This window comes from Erythrolamprus reginae, chromosome 1 (genome assembly GCF_031021105.1).
Source record: "Erythrolamprus reginae isolate rEryReg1 chromosome 1, rEryReg1.hap1, whole genome shotgun sequence".
NCBI lineage: Eukaryota > Metazoa > Chordata > Lepidosauria > Squamata > Dipsadidae > Erythrolamprus > Erythrolamprus reginae.
Genome location: NC_091950.1, coordinates 19217359 through 19235479, shown reverse-complemented (window position 1 = coordinate 19235479; position 18121 = coordinate 19217359). Strand labels below are relative to the sequence as shown.

The 18121-nt window shown below is 47.1% G+C and overlaps 1 protein-coding gene across 1 annotated transcript in view; it reads left to right on the top strand.

Annotated features, from left to right (window-relative positions):
- The window catches only part of HAPLN4 (hyaluronan and proteoglycan link protein 4), a 41544-nt gene that overhangs the window by 14068 nt on the left and 9355 nt on the right, over positions 1–18121 (top strand). Inside the window, exon 3 of the mRNA XM_070732483.1 lies at positions 8038–8340. Within this exon, the coding sequence (XP_070588584.1) occupies positions 8038–8340 (303 nt within the window). The remainder of the gene's footprint in view (positions 1–8037; positions 8341–18121) is intronic.

Here is an 18121-nt window from a genome sequence, read left to right as displayed (position 1 = left end):
CCTGTTTTGCCTCAGAAAATTTCAAAATAAAATACTGTGCTGTGTGTCTATAACAGTGAGCTCATAATAGGGCAGTCGAGGGGTGACACGGAGCTGGGTCCAGGAGATTGTCAACGCCTCCTTGGGGAGGGGGTCCTTTCCGCCACTTTATAAGGAGGCGGTTGTGCGCCCCCTCCTCAAGAAGCCTTCCCTGGACCCAGCCGTGCTTAATAACTACCGTCCAGTCTCCAACCTTCCCTTCATGGGGAAGGTTGTCGAGAAGGTGGTGGCACTTCAACTCCAGCGGTCCTTGGATGAAGCCTATTATCTAGGTCCTCAGCAGTCTGGATTCAGGCCCGGCTACAGCACGGAAACTGCTTTGGTCGCGTTGATGGATGATCTCTGGCGGGCCCGGGACAGGGGCTTGTCCTCTATCCTGGTGCTCCTTGACCTCTCAGCGGCTTTTGATACCATCGACCATGGTATCCTTCTGCGCCGGCTGGAGGGGTTGGGAGTGGGAGGCACTGTTCTTCAGTGGTTCTCCTCCTACCTCTCCGGTCGGTCGCAGTCGGTGTTAGTGGGGGGTCAGAGGTCGACCCCGAGGTTTCTCCCTTGTGGGGTGCCTCAGGGGTCGGTCCTCTCCCCCCTGCTATTTAATATCTACATGAAACCGCTGGGTGAGATCATCCAAGGGCATGGGGTGAGGTATCATCAATATGCCGATGATACCCAGTTGTACATCTCCACCCCATGTCCAGTCAACGAAGCAGTGGAAGTGATGTGCCGGTGCCTGGAGGCTGTTGGGGCCTGGATGGGTGTCAACAAACTCAAACTCAACCCAGACAAGACAGAGTGGCTGTGGGTCTTGCCTCCCAAGGACAATTCTATCTGTCCGTCCATTACCCTGGGGGGGGAATTATTGACCCCCTCAGAGAGGGTCCGCAACTTGGGCGTCCTCCTCGATCCACAGCTCACATTAGAAAAACACCTTTCAGCTGTGGCGAGGGGGGCGTTTGCCCAGGTTCGCCTGGTGCGCCAGTTGCGGCCCTATTTGGACCGGGAGTCATTGCTCACAGTCACTCATGCCCTCATCACCTCGAGGCTCGACTACTGTAACGCTCTCTACATGGGGCTACCTTTGAAAAGTGTTCGGAAACTTCAGATCGTGCAGAATGCAGCTGCGAGAGCAATTATGGGCTTCTCCAAGTATGCCCATATCACTCCAACACTCCGCAGTCTGCATTGGCTGCCGATCAGTTTCCGGTCACAATTCAAAGTGTTGGTTATGACCTATAAAGCCCTTCATGGCACCGGACCAGAATATCTTCGGGACCGCCTCCTGCCGCACGAATCCCAGCGACCGGTTAGGTCCCACAGAGTTGGCCTTCTCCGGGTCCCGTCGACTAAACAATGTCGTCTGGCGGGACCCAGGGGAAGAGCCTTCTCTGTGGGGGCCCCGACCCTCTGGAACCAGCTCCCCCCTGAGATTAGGATTGCCCCCACCCTCCCTGCCTTTCGTAAACTCCTTAAGACCCACCTTTGCCGTCAGGCATGGGGGAACTAAAACACCTCCCCCTTGCCCATGTTGTTTTGTTGATTGATTGACTGTGTGCCTGTTTTTTATATATACTGCTTTTTATGAGATTATTAATTTCAATTGGAACTGGATGGGTGGGCATTGGATTTGGTATTGTGTACTGTACTGTTTTTTATTATTGTTGTGAGCCGCCCCGAGTTTGCGGAGAGGGGCGGCATATAAATCCAATAAACCTAAACCATAAACCTAAACTCTATCAATATCAAAATGCCACTTAAATAGTTGAGCTAGTTTCAAACTAGATTTTGATTTTCTTTCTCTCTTCCTTACTCCCATTCTTTTTCTTTCTCTTTTCCTTCCTCTCTTTTTTCTATCTGTTTCTCTCTCTTCCTCTCTCTCTCCTTCCCTCTCACTCTTTCCCTCTCTTTCTCTGCCTCCTTTCCTTTGAATTTCTCTCTCTCTCCATTGTGCTGCGTGGGGGCAGCTGTAAGGCCCTCGCCTCCACCGCCTCCTCTTTCAGCACCCCGCTGCTTGAGCCTGTTTACAGGGTGCTAGTGGAAGATCTGGTGGGAGAACCTTTTGCAAAAGATAGGCAATCTGCTTTTGCAAAAGGTTGGCGATCGGCTTCTGGGCAGGTTTGAAAAACTCTGAGTTGGTGATGATTTTTAAGTGCGCCATGGCTCACTGCTCAGCTTAGAGGGAACTATGCCCATAATGCTTACCCACATGCGCCTGCATGAGATTTAGCTTCTGCGCATGCACAGCAACCAAAATCTCGCATTAAGATGCTAGGTGCAAGTGAGATTTTGGGGATTTTCGCAGATTTTTTGCTTTTACGCAGGCGCGGAAGCAAAAGTATTGACGAAAATTGCTGAAATCTCTCTCATGTGAGCATCCTTGCACAAGATTTCACTCGCTGCGCATGTGTAGAAGCCAAATCTCTTGCCGATGGGGGCGCACCTGCCCACCGGACATACGCATGCCCGTGACGGCTCAGAGGGCACACCGTAGCGCCAAAGACGGCAGGCCTTGGCTGCACTGTTGTTAAGTTCAAAGGGTCATTAAACTTTAAGACTACCTATAGCAGAGGTCTTCAAACTTGGCAATATTAAGACTTGTGGACTTCAACTCCCAGAATTCCTCAACCAGCCATGATCCTCGCTTATTATTTACCTCAGAGGTCTTCAAAGTTGGCAACTTTAAGATGTGTGGACTTCAACTCCCAGAATTCTCCAGCCAGCCATGATCCTCGCTTATCGTTTACCTCAGAAGTCTTCAAAGTTGGCAACATATGGACTTCAATTCCCAGAATTCTCCAGCCCCCCATGACCCTGCTTATCATTTACCTCAGAATTATTCAAAGTTGGCAACTTTAAGACGTATGGATTTCAACTCCCAGAATTCTCCAGCCCGCTATGACCCTCGCTTATCATTTACCTCAGAATTATTCAAAATTGGCAACTTTAAGACGTATGGATTTCAACTCCCAGAATTCTCCAGCCCGCCATGACCCTGCTTATCATTTACCTCAGAATTATTCAAAGTTGGCAACTTTAAGACGTATGGATTTCAACTCCCAGAATTCTCCAGCCCGCCATGATCCTGTTTATCATTTACCTCAGAATTATTCAAAGTTGGCAACTTTAAGACGTATGGATTTCAACTCCCAGAATTCTCCAGCCAGCCATGACCCTCGCTTATCATTTACCTCAGAGGCCTTCAAACTTGGCAACTTTAAGACGTGTGGACTTCAACTCCCAGAATTCTCCAGCCAGCTAAAGTGACTGGAGAATTCTGGGAGTTGAAGTCCACACATCTTAAAGTTGCCAACTTCGAGGATCCCTGACCTATACTATAGCAATGTGTCCACTCTTTTTATAACATGAGCTGAAAGCATTTATGTCCATCCTTGTGCCCCAAGACAGCTCAGTCCGGAGTGATGAATGAGTTGGGTTCTGATTCACCTTTAGAACATCATAAAAGTGAAAGTCGATTTAGGGCTTCAAAGATTAACAGTAACATTAAAATCTCCCTTGTGGGGAGCTAAATTCCCCAGTGACATTATAGAATTCCATACAGCTTTCTTACACATCACCCAAAGGCAGGGTGGATAAGAATCAGACTTTTTAAAATTTAAATTGGATTTTTAACTTTTTTATCAGATTTATTTTTAATAAAATGCTTTTGGAGTAAAATAAAATCTATCTAAAGATAGTTTTCTATTTATGGTACATTAATAATTCAGTTTATTCAGCATGAAATGGAGCTTAGTTGTGCAGCATGAGGCAGTATATTCTGCAATATTTACATTTGTGGTAAACTCATTCAGCGAATCCCAAGCTTTGCAGGCTGAGATAACATGTGCTGCATTGATGCATTCACTCAATTTCACAGTAACCATCAGATCAATCATAAAACAAAGTTCAGGAATATTATTCATTCATTCATTCATTCATTCATTCATTCATTCATTCATTCATTCATTTATTTGAATGCCGCCCCTCTCTGTAGACTCGGGGCGGCTAGCAACAATGATAAAAACAGCATGTAACAATCCAATTAATAAAACAACTAAAAACCCTTATTATAAAACCAAACATACACACAAACATACCATGCATAACTTGTAATGGCCTAGGGGGAAGGGATATCTTAATTCTGGGAGTTGAAGTCCAAGTACTTTCAAGTTGCCAAGGTTGGGAAACACTGTTATACTCTGTGCATCTTATGCTCCGAAAAATTACAGTCATTTTATTAGAGGGCCGGAGCTTTAGTGACCTATGAAACATTTCAGACGGAGCCTTCGATGCTTAGAGAACCCCTTCCCCCGCCAAACACTTTCTCTGACTTTTTGCCGCCGCGTTAAATCAATATCTCATTTCGCTGAAAATATACGTTCGGCTGAAGTCTGAGATGAGATTGAGTTAGGGTGGGATGATGGAGAAGCGAAGTGGGTGTTTTGATGCAATCAAACAGGTGTAATCTGTTGGAAGTACTAACTTCGCTGGAGGGGAAACATGGTTCAGCTAAGGGCAAAATACCTCAATCTTTTCTGGCTTTGTGGACTGGTCAGCAGGGGGTGACCTTTGCAAATGGCAGGCACGCGTGTGTACCCGCATTTGCTTGCTGCTCACGGGTGTGGGGACGTGTTCATGTGCTCACACACCACTTCTGTGGCCTGGTTTTGAATGGATCAAGGCCCAGTAGGTTCGACTACTGTAATGCTCTCTACATGGGGCTACCTTTGAAAAGTGTTCGGAAACTTCAGATCGTGCAGAATGCAGCTGCGAGAGCAATCATGGGCTTCCCTAGGTATGCCCATGTTACACCAACACTCCGCAGTCTGCATTGGTTGCCGATCAATTTCCAGTCACAATTCAAAGTGTTGGTTATGACCTATAAACCCCTTCATGGCACCGGACCAGAATATCTCCAGGACCGTCTTCTGCCGCACGAATCACAGCGACCAGTTAGGTCCCACAGAGTGGGCCTTCTCCGGGTCCCGTCGACTAAACAATGTCGTTTGGCGGGACCCAGGAGAAGAGCCTTCTCTGTGGCGGCCCCGACCCTCTGGAACCAGCTCCCCCCAGATATCAGAGTTGCCCCCACCCTCCTTGGCTTTCGCAAGCTCCTTAAAACCCACCTCTGTCGTCAGGCGTGGGAGAATTGAAATTTTCCCTTCCCCCTAGGCTTATAGAATTTATACATGGTATGCTTGTATGCAGTGTTCCCTCTAATTTTTTTTTTGGGGGGGGGGCGGAAAAGTATAGTGTCTGAGCGGCAGTCCCTTCGGGACTGGGCGGCACAGAAATAATAAATAAATAAACAAACAAACAAACAAACAAACAAACAAACAAACAAAAAACCCACCCTGTTTTGCCTCAGAGAATTTCAAAATAAAATACTGTACTGTGTGTCTATAACAGTGAGCTCATAATAGGGCAACTCTATCAATATCAAAATGCCACTTAAATAGTTGAGCTAGTTTCAAACTAGATTTTGATTTTCTTTCTCTCTTCCTTACTCCCATTCTTTTTCTTTCTCTTTTCCTTCCTTTCTTTTTTCTATCTGTTTCTCTCTCTTCCTCTCTTCCTCTCTCCTTCCCTCTCACTCTTTCCCTCTCGGCTTCTGGGCAGGTTTGGAAAACTCTGAGTTGATGATGATTTTTAAGTGAGCGATTGCTCACTGCTCAGCTTAGAGGGAACTATGCTTGTATGTATGAGTGGTTCTTTAAATTGGGGTTTTTAAGATTATTTTTAATATTAGATTTGTTCACATTGTCTTTTTTATTGTTGTTAGCCGTCCCGAGTCTTTGGAGAGGGGCGGCATACAAATCTAATAAATACAAATACAAATACAGTAGTGGACCAGGGCCCAGGTGGGTTGGAGACCCCCCGAGTTAAGGAAAGCACCTCTACCGAGGAAGGTGCCTATTTAGCATTGCAACCACAAATTAACTCCCTCCTCCCGGTCCTCGCCTTCTGCGGTGGGTGCAGGTGTTACTGAAATCAGGCTCCCCAGAGTTCAGTTGGATTGTTCAATTCAATTCATTCAGACAAGGTTCCCATCAGAGAGTTTCCATTGCTTCTCTGCATCAGTGGTGGGCCCGGCCGAGCCTCACAACTGCAGCGTTGCCCATCTGTTTCCTTTGATGGATTTATATAAGTAGGATTCATGTATGCAAGGAGGGATTCAGCCCAGGGAGGTTTCTTGGTGAAAATTAGATTTATACATATGGGAAGGGAGAGAGGGAGGGATGGAGGGAGGGAGGGAGGGAAGGAGGGGTTTGTTGCTGAATATGATAAGACCATCTTGAAAACCTGACGTTTATTTCTATCCCCTTTATACCAAGGAGAATCAAGGCAGAGTTATTTTGAAATCCTTCCTTCCTTCCCTCCCTCCCAGCCCTCCCTCCCTCCTTCCTTCCCTCCTTCCCTCGCTCCCTCCCACCCTTCCCTCCTCTTTCCCTCCTTCCTTCCTTCCCTCCCTTCCTTCTCTCTTTCCCTCTTTCCTTTCCTCCCTCCCTCTCACCCTTCCCTCCCTCCTTTCCTCCTTCCTTCCCTCGCTCCCTCCCAACCTCCCCTCCTCTTTCCCTCCTTCCTCCCTCCCTCCCTCCCTTCCTTCCTTCCTTCCTCCCCTCCCCTCCCTTCCCTTCCCTCCTTTCCTCCTTACTTCCCTCCCTCCCACCCTTCCCTTCTCTCCTTCCCTCCTTCCTTCCCTCGCTCCCTCCCAACCTCCCCTCCTCTTTCCCTCCTTCCTTCCCTCCCTTCCTCCACTCCCACCCTTCCCTTTCCTCCTTCCCTCCCTCTTCCTTCTCTCCTTCCTTCTCTCCTTCCCTCCCTCCTCTCTCACCCTTCCCTCCTTTTCTCCTTCCCTCCTTCCTTGTCAGGTGCCCAGAGGCATTGGGAGTCAGGCAGCATACAAATTATAATGGTGTTGGTGGTGATGAAGACAATAACGAGGTTAGGATTTGAGGACTTAGGTTCCCTTAAAAAAGTCCAGCATTGTCTGATTCTATTGACACCCTTTCAAACTTTCCGGAGTGGCTAAACTGGTGTAGCCCTCAATTTCCATCTGGGCATCCCTCTGTAAGACATTAGTTTTGTCCCAATGGAATATTTCTAGCTCAACGTTGAAACAAGAGATCCTTGGCACTCTCTAAACCTGGTTGCTTTCTTACAGACATCTCATTACCCATCTAGGCAACATCTTCAGTGTATTTTGTCCTCTTGGAAATCCAATCTATTATTTATTTATTTATTTTATTTTATTCATTTGTCCAATACACAATACATATGGAAGAGAATAGACATGAAGTAATATATATATAAAGATAATATGTAAAAATAGAGGAGAAGATATATGAAAGGAAGAAAAGATATATGAGATATGAGATAAAGGAAAGACAATTGGACAGGGGACAAAAGGCACACTAATGCAGTTATGTACGCCCCTTACTGACCTCTTAGGAACCTGGAGAGGTCAATCGTGAATAGTCTAAGGGAGAAATGTTGGGGGTTAGGGGTTGACATTACTGAGTCTGGTAATAACTTCCACACTTCGACAACTCGATTGTTAAAGTCATATTTTTTACAGTCAACTTTGGAGCGGTTAATATTAAGTTTGAATCTGTTGTGTGCTCTTGTGTTGTTGCGGTTGAAGCTGAAGTAGCCATTGACCGGTAGAACGTTGCAGCATATGATCTTGTGGGCAATACTTAAATCGTGTTTTAGGCGCCGTAGTTCTAAGCTTTCTAGGCCCAGGATTGTTAGTCTATTTTCGTAGGGTATTCTGTAATGTCCCGGTTAGTTTCTCTTCTCTCTTCTCATAGCTTGTAGTGGTTGAAGACTTGTAGCTGAGTATTGTAACTGCGAATAATAAACAGAGAGTTGGGAGTACTTTGTATAGTAACTGCTAGAGAGATGGCTATGTGTTTACATTACACATCGCACAATCCTTTGGGAAGGCATCAAGTGTGGTAAACCTGAACTGCCGCGCTTCCTCTCCCTGTCTTGTCTCAGGTGTGATCTTCCCCTACCACCCTCGCTTGGGGCGCTACGCACTGAACTTCCACGAAGCACAGAAGGCCTGTCTGGAGCAAGACGGCATCCTGGCCTCCTACGACCAGTTGCACGAAGCCTGGCTGGACGGGCTGGACTGGTGCAACGCTGGGTGGCTGGAAGATGGCTCGGTCCAGTATCCCATTTCCAAGGCCCGGGATGAATGTGGACGAAAAGACACTCCAGTTGGAGTGAGGAACTACGGCTACCGGCACAAAGACCGCGAGCGTTACGATGCCTTCTGCTTTACTTCAAATCTGAACGGTAAGGCCAGATTGTCAGGACTGGGGCCCTACCTGAGGCAATATTCCAAACTGCAGAGAGTAGAATTTATTTATTTATTTATTTATTTATTTATTTATTTATTTAGTTAGTTAGTTAGTTAGTTAGTTAGTTATTTAGTTATTTAGTTATTTATTTAGTTAGTTATTTAGTTATTTAATTATTTAGTTAGTTAGTTAGTTAGTTAGTTAGTTAGTTAATTATTTAGTTAGTTAGTTATTTATTTATTTAGTTATTTAGTTAGTCAGTTACTTAGTTATTTAGTTAGTTATTTAGTTATTTAGTTAGTTATTTATTAGATTTGTATGCTGCCCCTCTCCGTAGACTCAGGGCGGCTAACAACAATAATAAAACAACGTATGACAAATCTAATATTTAAAATAGCTAAAAACCCTTGTTAAAAGCCAAACATACATACAAACATAACATGCATACATTGTATAGGCCTGGGGGGAAAGGTATATCTCAATTCCCCCATGCCTGACGGCAGAGGTGGGTTTTAAGAAGCTTACGAAAGGCGAGGAGGGTGGGGGCAATTCTGATCTCCGGGGGGAGCTGGTTCCAGAGGGTCGGGGCCACCACAGAGAAGGCTCTTCTCCTGGGTCCTGCCAGACGACACTGTTTAGTCGACGGGACTCAGAGAAGGCCAACTCTGTGGGACCTAACTGGTCGCTGGGATTCGTGCGGCAGAAGGCAGTCCCGGAGATATTCTGGTCCGACGCCATGAAGGGCTTTATAGGTCATGACCAACACTTTGAATTGTGACCGGAAACTGATCGGCAAGCAATGCAGACTGCAGAGTGTTGGTGTAACATGGGCATACTTAGGGAAGCCCATGATTGTTAAATAACTTTAACAATGTAAAACGGCTTAGACACGGTGAATAGGCAGATTGTAATGTAATCTGATTGGCTGACAAACATAATGCACCTTTGCATAGGTGTGGCTTATGGCTTGGCTTGAAACATAGAAGATTGATGGCAGAAAAAGACCTCATGGTCCATCTAGTCTGCCCTTATTCTATTTATTTTATTTTATCTTAGGATGGATATATATTTTATTTTATTTTTATTTTTTATTTATTTATTGATTGATTTTGTCCAATACACAATGAGGGTTTTAGTGGGTATACACATAGTAGAATACATGATGAAGGTTATAGAGGATATACTCATCGTAAAATATATCTAAGAAAGAATAGAAGAGAAGATATCGGAATAGAACATATCAATGAAAGAATAGAAGAAGAGATATAGGAATAGAAGAAAGGTATAGGAGATACAGGAGTGCAATAGGACAAGGGACAGAAGGCACTCTAGTGCACTTGTACTCATTTATATATATTTATATTTATATATAAATATAAATATTATATATATATGTATATATAATTTATATATAAATATATTTTTATATATTTATATATATTTATATTTATCCCAGGCATGTTTAAATTCAGTTACTGTGGATTTACCGACCACGTCTGCTGGAAGTTTGTTCCAAGCATCTATGACTCTTTCAGTAAAATAATATTTTCTCACATTACTTCTAATCTTTCCCCCAACTAACCTCAGATTTTGCCCCCTTCTTCTTGTGTTCACTTTCCTATTGAAAACACTTCCCTCCTGAACCTTATCTAACCCTTTAAGGTTATTTAAGGCTTAGTATGGTTTAGAGCAGTGATTGTCAACCTATGGCACAGGTGCCACTGGTGGCACGCAGAGCCATATCGGCTGGCAGGCGAGCAGTTGCCCTAGCTCAGCTCCAATGTGCCAGCCATCTGATTTTTGGCTTGCACAGAGGCTCTGGGAGGGTATTTTGGCTTCCAGAGAGCTTCTGGGAGGATGGGGAGGGCGTTTTTACCCTCCCCCAGCTCCAGGGAAGCCTTTGGAGCTTGGGGAGGGCAAAACATGAGTTTACTGGAACTACCAGAAGTTGGGAAACAGGCCGTTTCTGGCCTCCAGAGAGCCTCCGGGGGTCGGGGGAAGCTGTTTTCACCCTCCCTTGGCATTGAATTATGGGTGTGGGCACTTGCACATGCACAATAGCATGTGCCCATGTGCTTTCGGCACCGGAGGAAAAAAAGGTTTGCCATCACTGGTTTAGCGTGTCTTGTGAATTGGCTTGAAGATATTGCGGCTTAGTATGGTTTGGAGTGGCTTGTGAATTAGTGTGGCTTGTGGTGGATGAATATTGTAACTGAGAGTAGCAGACAGAGAATTGTGAGTACTTTGTATAGTAACTGCTAGAGAAATAGCTACATTGTAAATATTTAGTGTACGTTTGCTGCGAAAGAAGTAAATACAGTGGTGCCTCTACTTAAGAATTTAATTCGTTCCGTGACCAGGTTCTTATGTAGAAACGTTTGTAAGTAGAAGCAATTTTTCCCATAGGAATCAATGTAAAAGCAAATAATGCAGGCAAACCCATTAGGAAAGAAATAAAAGCTCGGAATTTGGGTGGGAGGAGGAGGAGGAGGAAGAAGAAGAGGAGGAGGACAGTCGCTGCTGAAGGAAGAAGGGGAGGGGAATCAAAATAATCCAAAACTTTAGGTCTTTTTTTAAAAAAGAGGGACTTTGAGGTGGCGAGGAGGAAGCATTCGCCTTCCATACACCCAGCGCGAGGCTGCCTCTCAAATATTGCGCCCGAGAGAGAAACCCACGGGGAATGGCAGGAAACTGGCCTGGGCCTTCGTGCTGCTCTCAAATTTCCTGGGAAAGTTTTCTGGACTTGGGTTCTTAAGTAGAAAATGGTTCTTAAGAAGAGGCAAAAAAATCTTGAACACCCGGTTCTTATCTAGAAAAGTTCTTAAGTAGAGGCGTTCGTAGGTAGAGGTACCACTGTATGTGTATGTTTAAGCTGAATTTGAAAATTAAGGGAGACCAGGATAGATCTATTTCGGCCTTATTTTGGCCTCATCAGCTAGTCATACCCACTGGGACTTGAACCTGCAACCTTTGCCTTGTAAGGCAGAGAATTATCCTCTAGGCTACAGTATCCAATCCCTTCAGCTCTGTACCAGGGAAGGGTTACATTTTGTGTCGAATCACCCTGGTATATGTATATATATACATATATACAGTGGTACCTTAAGATACGAACTTAATTGGTGCCGGGGGGAGGTTCGTAAGACGAAAGGTTCGTAAGACGAAACATTGTTTCCCATAGGAAACAATGTAAAGTCAATTAATCCGTGCAACCAAAACCCCCCCGCAAAAAAACGGCTTTCCGCGACTGCTGGGAAGCGGCGCGGCTCTTTTAAAAGGTGACAGCCGGCCTGGGGGGCTTGCCAGCACAGGGTTCGGGGGTGCTGGGAAGCCCCCCAGGCCGGCTGTCATCTTTTAAAAGAGCCGCGCCGCTTCCCAGCTGTCTCCTGAAGGCGGAAGTTCGGCTTTGGTGTTTGGCGTTCGGAGACAGCTGGGAACCCAGCGGTCTCCCGAACGCCGAAACCGGAAGGGGCAAGGTGGGGGGGGGGGGAGAACGGGAGGCTCAGCATTCCGTCAGTCGCAGCGCTGGCTGTCAACTTTTCTTTTTAGCAATGGGGAGGCAACTCAGCTCCTGCCCAGTTTTAAAAAGAAAAGTTGACAGCCAGCGCTGCGGCTGACGGAATGCTGAGCTTCCCGTTCTCTCTCCGCCCCCTCGCCCCTTCGCCCCCCTGTGTTCCTAGGAGAAGTGCTGGTGAGGAGCAGAAGGTCTGTCTTGCCTCAATCCCCAGCACTTCTCCTAGGAACACAGGGAGGCGAAGGGGCGAGGGGGGGGGGGAGAGAGAACGGGAGGCTCAGGAAGGGAGCTCGGGAAGGAGCCCACGGTCAGTCGGCTGCGGGCGGGAGGAAGGCGATTGTTCCGCTGCCGCCAGCATGGCCTGGCTGGCAGCGGAAGATGTAACGGAGCCCACGGGGGATTCGCCTTCCTCCCACCCACAGCCGACTGATCGTGGGCTCCTTCGCAACCTCGGAGAGCTTCCTGGTTTTCGTGAGCTTTCATGCCCTGGAAGCTCTCCGAAGTTGCGAAGGAGCCCACGATCAGTCTCGGCTGCGGGCGGGAGGAAAGCGAATGTCACGGGGTTGGGCTCGGGAAGGGGCAGCGAAGTCGGTGCCGAGGCACCCTAAGCCCACCGGTAACCGCCAAAGGGTTGGCGAAGGGAGGGTGCTGCGGCGACCCGACCAAGCCTATGGACGCGCCTCCCGCCGCTCTGCCCAATCGCAAAGCCAAAGGAGGCACGGGAGGCGGTGAATGTCATGTCCTCTGGCCAGTCACGGGAGGCAAGGCGGGGAATGTTGGGGGGGGGAGTGAAGGAAATTTAAACAGATTACGAAAAGCTCGGTGGTGGATGGCATTCCTTCCAGGAAAATGCCCAGCTCAGCCCCCGTGGAGGCGTTTTTCTAAAAGGAGTGCAATCACCACCACCGAGCTTTTCGTAATCTGTTTAAATTTCCTTCACTCCCCCAACATTCCCCGCCTTGCCTCCCGTGACTGGCCAGAGGACATGACATTCACCGCCTCCCGTGCCTCCTTTGGCTTTGCGATTGGGCAGAGCGGCGGGAGGCGCGTCCAATCGCAAAGCCAAAGGAGGCACGGGAGGCGGTGAATGTCATGTCCTCTGGCCAGTCACGGGAGGCAAGGCGGGGAATGTTGGGGGAGTGAAGGAAATTTAAACAGATTACGAAAAGCTCGGTGGTGGATGGCATTCCTTCCAGGAAAATGCCCAGCCCAGCCCCCGTGGAGGCGTTTTTCTAAAAGGAGTGCAATCACCACCACCGAGCTTTTCGTAATCTGTTTAAATTTCCTTCACTCCCCCAACATTCCCCGCCTTGCCTCCCGTGACTGGCCAGAGGACATGACATTCACCGCCTCCCGTGCCTCCTTTGGCTTTGCGATTGGGCAGAGCGGCGGGAGGCGCGTCCAATCGCAAAGCCAAAGGAGGCACGGGAGGCGGTGAATGTCATGTCCTCTGGCCAGTCAAGCGAGGCAAGGCGGGGAATGTTGGGGGGGGAGTGAAGGAAATTTAAACAGATTACGAAAAGCTCGGTGGTGGATGGCATTCTTTCCAGGAAAACGCCTCGGGGGGGGGGGGGCGGCTGGGCTGGGCATTTTCCTTGGCGATCTTCCCTTGGCTTCCCTGGCCGCCTAGCGCTGCGATCTTCCGATGTTCCCTTGGCTTCCCTGGCCGCTTCCCTGGCGGCCAGGGAAGCCAGGGAAGATCAGAAGATCGCCAAGGGAAGATTGGAAGATCGCAGCGCCAGGCGGCCAGGGAAGCCAAGGCGGCCAGGGAAGCCAAGCCGGGAGCAGCGGCAACGCTGCTCCGGTTGCCTGGTCCTCTCCTGCCTCCCACGCTGTTGTTCCCCGCTGCGTCAGGCGCCGCCAGCCCCGAGTCAGACGCACCCTCGCTGCCGCGCCCAGCCGCTGCCCGCCCCATCCTAGCCAGAGCCTGAGCCGGCCCGCTCGGTTGCGCCTCCTCGCCCGCGGCCCGCCCACCCGCCCAGGATGCAGACCTGCTGCCTCTCCCGTGCCCGCCGCCGGCCTGATCCTGCGCCTCCTGCTTTCCCCCCCAGCCAAAAATACAAAGGCGGTCTGCCGCCGCCCGCGGAGCAATGGGAAACTGAAGCTGCTGGCGGTTTCAGACTCCCTTTGCTCCACGCTGCTCCGCCCTGCCTGTCATGCGATGGCAGACCGTCTTTGTGTTTTTCGCTGAGGGGGGGAGCAAGAGGACCTTCCTGACTCCCTCCCCCAGCGTCGGACCTCCTGCCCTCCCTCCCAGCCAAAAACCCAAAGTGGCCTCCTGAACGTTTTCGTCTTACGTACCTGCCGCTGCCGCCGAGAAGCCCCGCAGCCTGGCTGTCACATTTTAAAACAACCGGGTGGCTTCCCAGCAGCCTCTCCAAGCCGAACGCCAAACCCGAACTTCCGGGTTTGGCTCCGGGAGGCAACTGGGAAGCCCCCTGGCTGTTTTAAAAGGTGACAGCCGGGCTGCGGGGCTTCCCAGCAGCCTCCCGAACCGCCAAACCCGGAAGTTCAGGTTTGCCGTTCGTAACACGAAAAAAGTTCGTAAGAAGAGGCAAAATTTTTCTGAACCCCGGGTTCGTATCTCGGGTTGTTCGTAAGACGAGGGGTTCGTATCTTGAGGTACCACTGTATATATATGTATATGTCACATGTTTTTTTGCTGAAATTGAAAATTAAGGGAGACTAGGATAGATCTATTTCGGCCTTATTTTGGCCTCATCAGCTAGCCATACCCACTGGGATTTGAACCTGCAACCTTTGCCTTGTAAGGCAGAGAATTATCCTCTGGGCTACAGTATCCAATCCCTTCAGCTCTGCACCAGGGAAGGGTTACATATTTTTGTGTCGAATCACCCTGGTGTATTGAAGGAACATCACAGCTCCTTATTTGCCTCTCGGCCCAACCCAGGGCCATTTCCAAGGCAGTTAATTTTATTGATAGCCGACAATTCTATCTGTATGTGTCACATGTTTTTTTTGCTTATTATATATATATATAATAAGTTATGCAAGGGAAGATTTCTACGCCGTCCTCCCTTTGCATAATTGATACAGGTCACGAAACCCCTCTTGGCTTGCCAAATGGATTATGAAGAGATCCCGGTGGCTTCTGCTATGGAGCAAAACCTCTCCGCCACATGGATAAATGCTTCCACCCTTCTGGTCTGGACGTTTATTGCTCCCTGCCCTGATCTCCGAACTCTACCGTGGGAATCTTGGATCGTTTGCGGGCAGCTATTCTCTCGCCGGTGGAACCATATGGCCGGTTGGATTTTTAGAGCAAGCCGCACTTGAGCAGCTATGAATCAAGCTGTCTGAGCCATAAAAACTGTAATTAGAAGTGAAGGGGAGAGCGTGAGGGAAAGCCTTCTTGATTTTAGCCGTGGGAAAGCAGCGAGCCACAGCTTGCCTGTGCTAGTTCATAAGAAAATGGGATGTGGTCTCTATATGCCTATAATCCATAATAGATGGGGCTGTTTTAATGATGGTTTGGTGCTTGGAGAAAGTATTTTGTCAGGCCGAAGCCATCGTTTTGAGTTAGAGACTTTGGCTTGCCACAAGTACAATACTTGTAGACAAGTATTACTTGTACACAAGTACAAGTACTTGCCATAAATAGTACTGTGGGAATCGGGGAAGGGTGGTCGCATGAGGGGGAAAGATACTAGCTACCACAAATTAGTTCCAGAAGCTTCTTTTTTAATTTTTAATTAGAAATTTTTATTTACATACATATACAGTGATACCTCGTCTTACAAACCCCTCGTCATACAAACTTATTGAGATACAAACCCGGGGTTTTTTTGCCTCTTCTTCCAAACTATTTTCACCTTACAAACCCAAGCTGCCGCCACTGGGATGCCCCGCCTCTGGACTTCAGGCAGTAGGGAAAGCAAGTAGGATGCTTGGCTGCATAGCTAGAGGTATAACAAGCAGGAAGAGGGAGATTATGATCCCGCTATATAGAGTGCTGGTGAGACCACATTTGGAATACTGTGTTCAGTTCTGGAGACCTCACCTACAAAAAGATATTGACAAAATTGAATGGGTCCAAAGACGGGCTACAAGAATGGTGGAAGGTCTTAAGCATAAAACGTATCAGGAAAGACTTCATGAACTCAATCTGTATAGTCTGGAGGACAGAAGGAAAAGTGGGGGACATGATCGAAACATTTAAATATGTTAAAGGGTTAAATAAGGTCCAGGAGGGAAGTGTTTTTAATAGGAAAGTGAACACAAGAACAAGGGGACACAATCTGAAGTTAGTTGGGGGAAAGATCAAAAGCAACATGAGAAAATATTATTTTACTGAAAGAGTAGTAGATCCTTGGAACAAACTTCCAGCAGACGTGGTAGATAAATCCACAGTAACTGAATTTAAACATGCCTGGGATAAACATATATCCATTGTAAGATAAAATACAGAAAATAGTCTAAGGGCAGACTAGATGGACCATGAGGTCTTTTTCTGCCATCAGACTTCTATGTTTCTATGTTTCTGTTGCCAGCGAAGTGCCCGTTTTTGCGCTGCTGGGATTCCCCTGCTGGATTCCCCTGCAGCATCACAAAAACACGGAAGTCTGGAGGTGGGGTTTCCCATGGAGGGGAGCCTCAGGGAAATCCCAGCAGCGCAAAAACGGGTGCTTCGGCTGGCAAAAGGGGTGAGTTTTGGGCTTGCATGCATTAATCGCTTTTCCATTGATTCCGATGGGAAACATTGTTTCGTCTTACAAACTTTTCACCTTACAAACCTCATCCTGGAACCAATTAAGTTCGTAAGACGAGGTATCACTGTATTACAAATGTAACATAGACATAAAAAGTTAAAACTCACAAAAAACAGGCGACTGCGCGACAAGTCTGTATTATAATGTGAACTATGTACAATCTCTATGGCCTAATTTGAATAAATTATTTCCAGAAGCTTCAAGGTCATCCTTTGTTCTGCATCAGCCAGTACAGGGGAAGACTGTGGACATTCAGAGAACCGGAGTGGTCCACGTGATAAACTTGAGGGTGTGGGGATGAAGGATGCACCTTAGCCTGGGTGGGAAACTGTAGGAAAAGTTAGAATCAGTTTGACCACAGTTCATATCCCACAAGGCTCTGTTAATCAATTGGAACTTGGAAGAATTGTGTCCCTTTAAGGCAGTATTTCTCAACCGTGGCAACCTGAACATTTCTGGACTTCAATTCCCAGAATTCCCTAGCCAGCTGGCTGAGGAATTCTGGGAGTTGAAGTTCAGAGACATCTTCAAGTTGCCAAGTTTAAAAAACACTGCTCTAAGCTGGATTATCATCTTTTTGCAGCCATGTTCTCCTATTTACAAGACTGGAAGACCCTCTGAAAAACTGTAGGAAACAGCCATTTTATTTATTTCATTAAACTTATTAGAACCGTCCTCTCCAGCAGAGTTGAGACAAAGAGATTAGGAATAGAAGTAGAGTAGAACAAGGATCCAACTGAAAATTTTGCTCTTTGCAGTTCCGTTGTGTTCTGCTGGCGTGTTTCAACTGCCTGTAATTACAGGGTAATTAGTCCAGGAAGACACACAACACACAATAAAAGGAAAACCCAAAAGTTTTTATCAACAGAAAAACAGAAACAGCTCCCTTTTTAAATGTCAAAGGGATTTTCTGGTACACACAAGGCACAGGTTAAATGCAATCCAATTGTTCACCCAATAACTGGGAAATTGAGTCCAATTCTAAAGTCCAGAGAGTCCACACACAATCTTGAACAGCACAAAAACCACGATCTTGATGAAACAATGAATCAGATAAACTGCCATGAGGCTAAAACACCAGGTTGCACTTTTATCTGTAGTACTAATTACAGCAGCCCCACGCAACCACAGGTGACCTCATTTTCTCTTGTAATAATCCTTCAGTTGTTGTCTCCTATGCATCACTCTACGCATGCGTGGATGTGTCATTAATTCTTGTTCAGAATCCAGGGATAATAGAGATGATTGATCTCCTCCTGGGCTGTCTGCCAAACTCCCCTCTTCCCTGTCACTCACGCTTCCTTGGTCAGAGGAGGCTTTGTCGGCAGGTTCCATTGGGAGCAAAACAGGCCTGCGGCATGTGGATGTCTCCCCCACATCCACCTCCACATTCCTTGGGCAGGAGCTGGGACAGAGCTAACCACAAATGATAATGATAATGATAATGATAATGATAATGATAATGATAATGATAATGATAATGATAATGATAATGATAATGATAATGATAATGATAATGATAATGATAATGA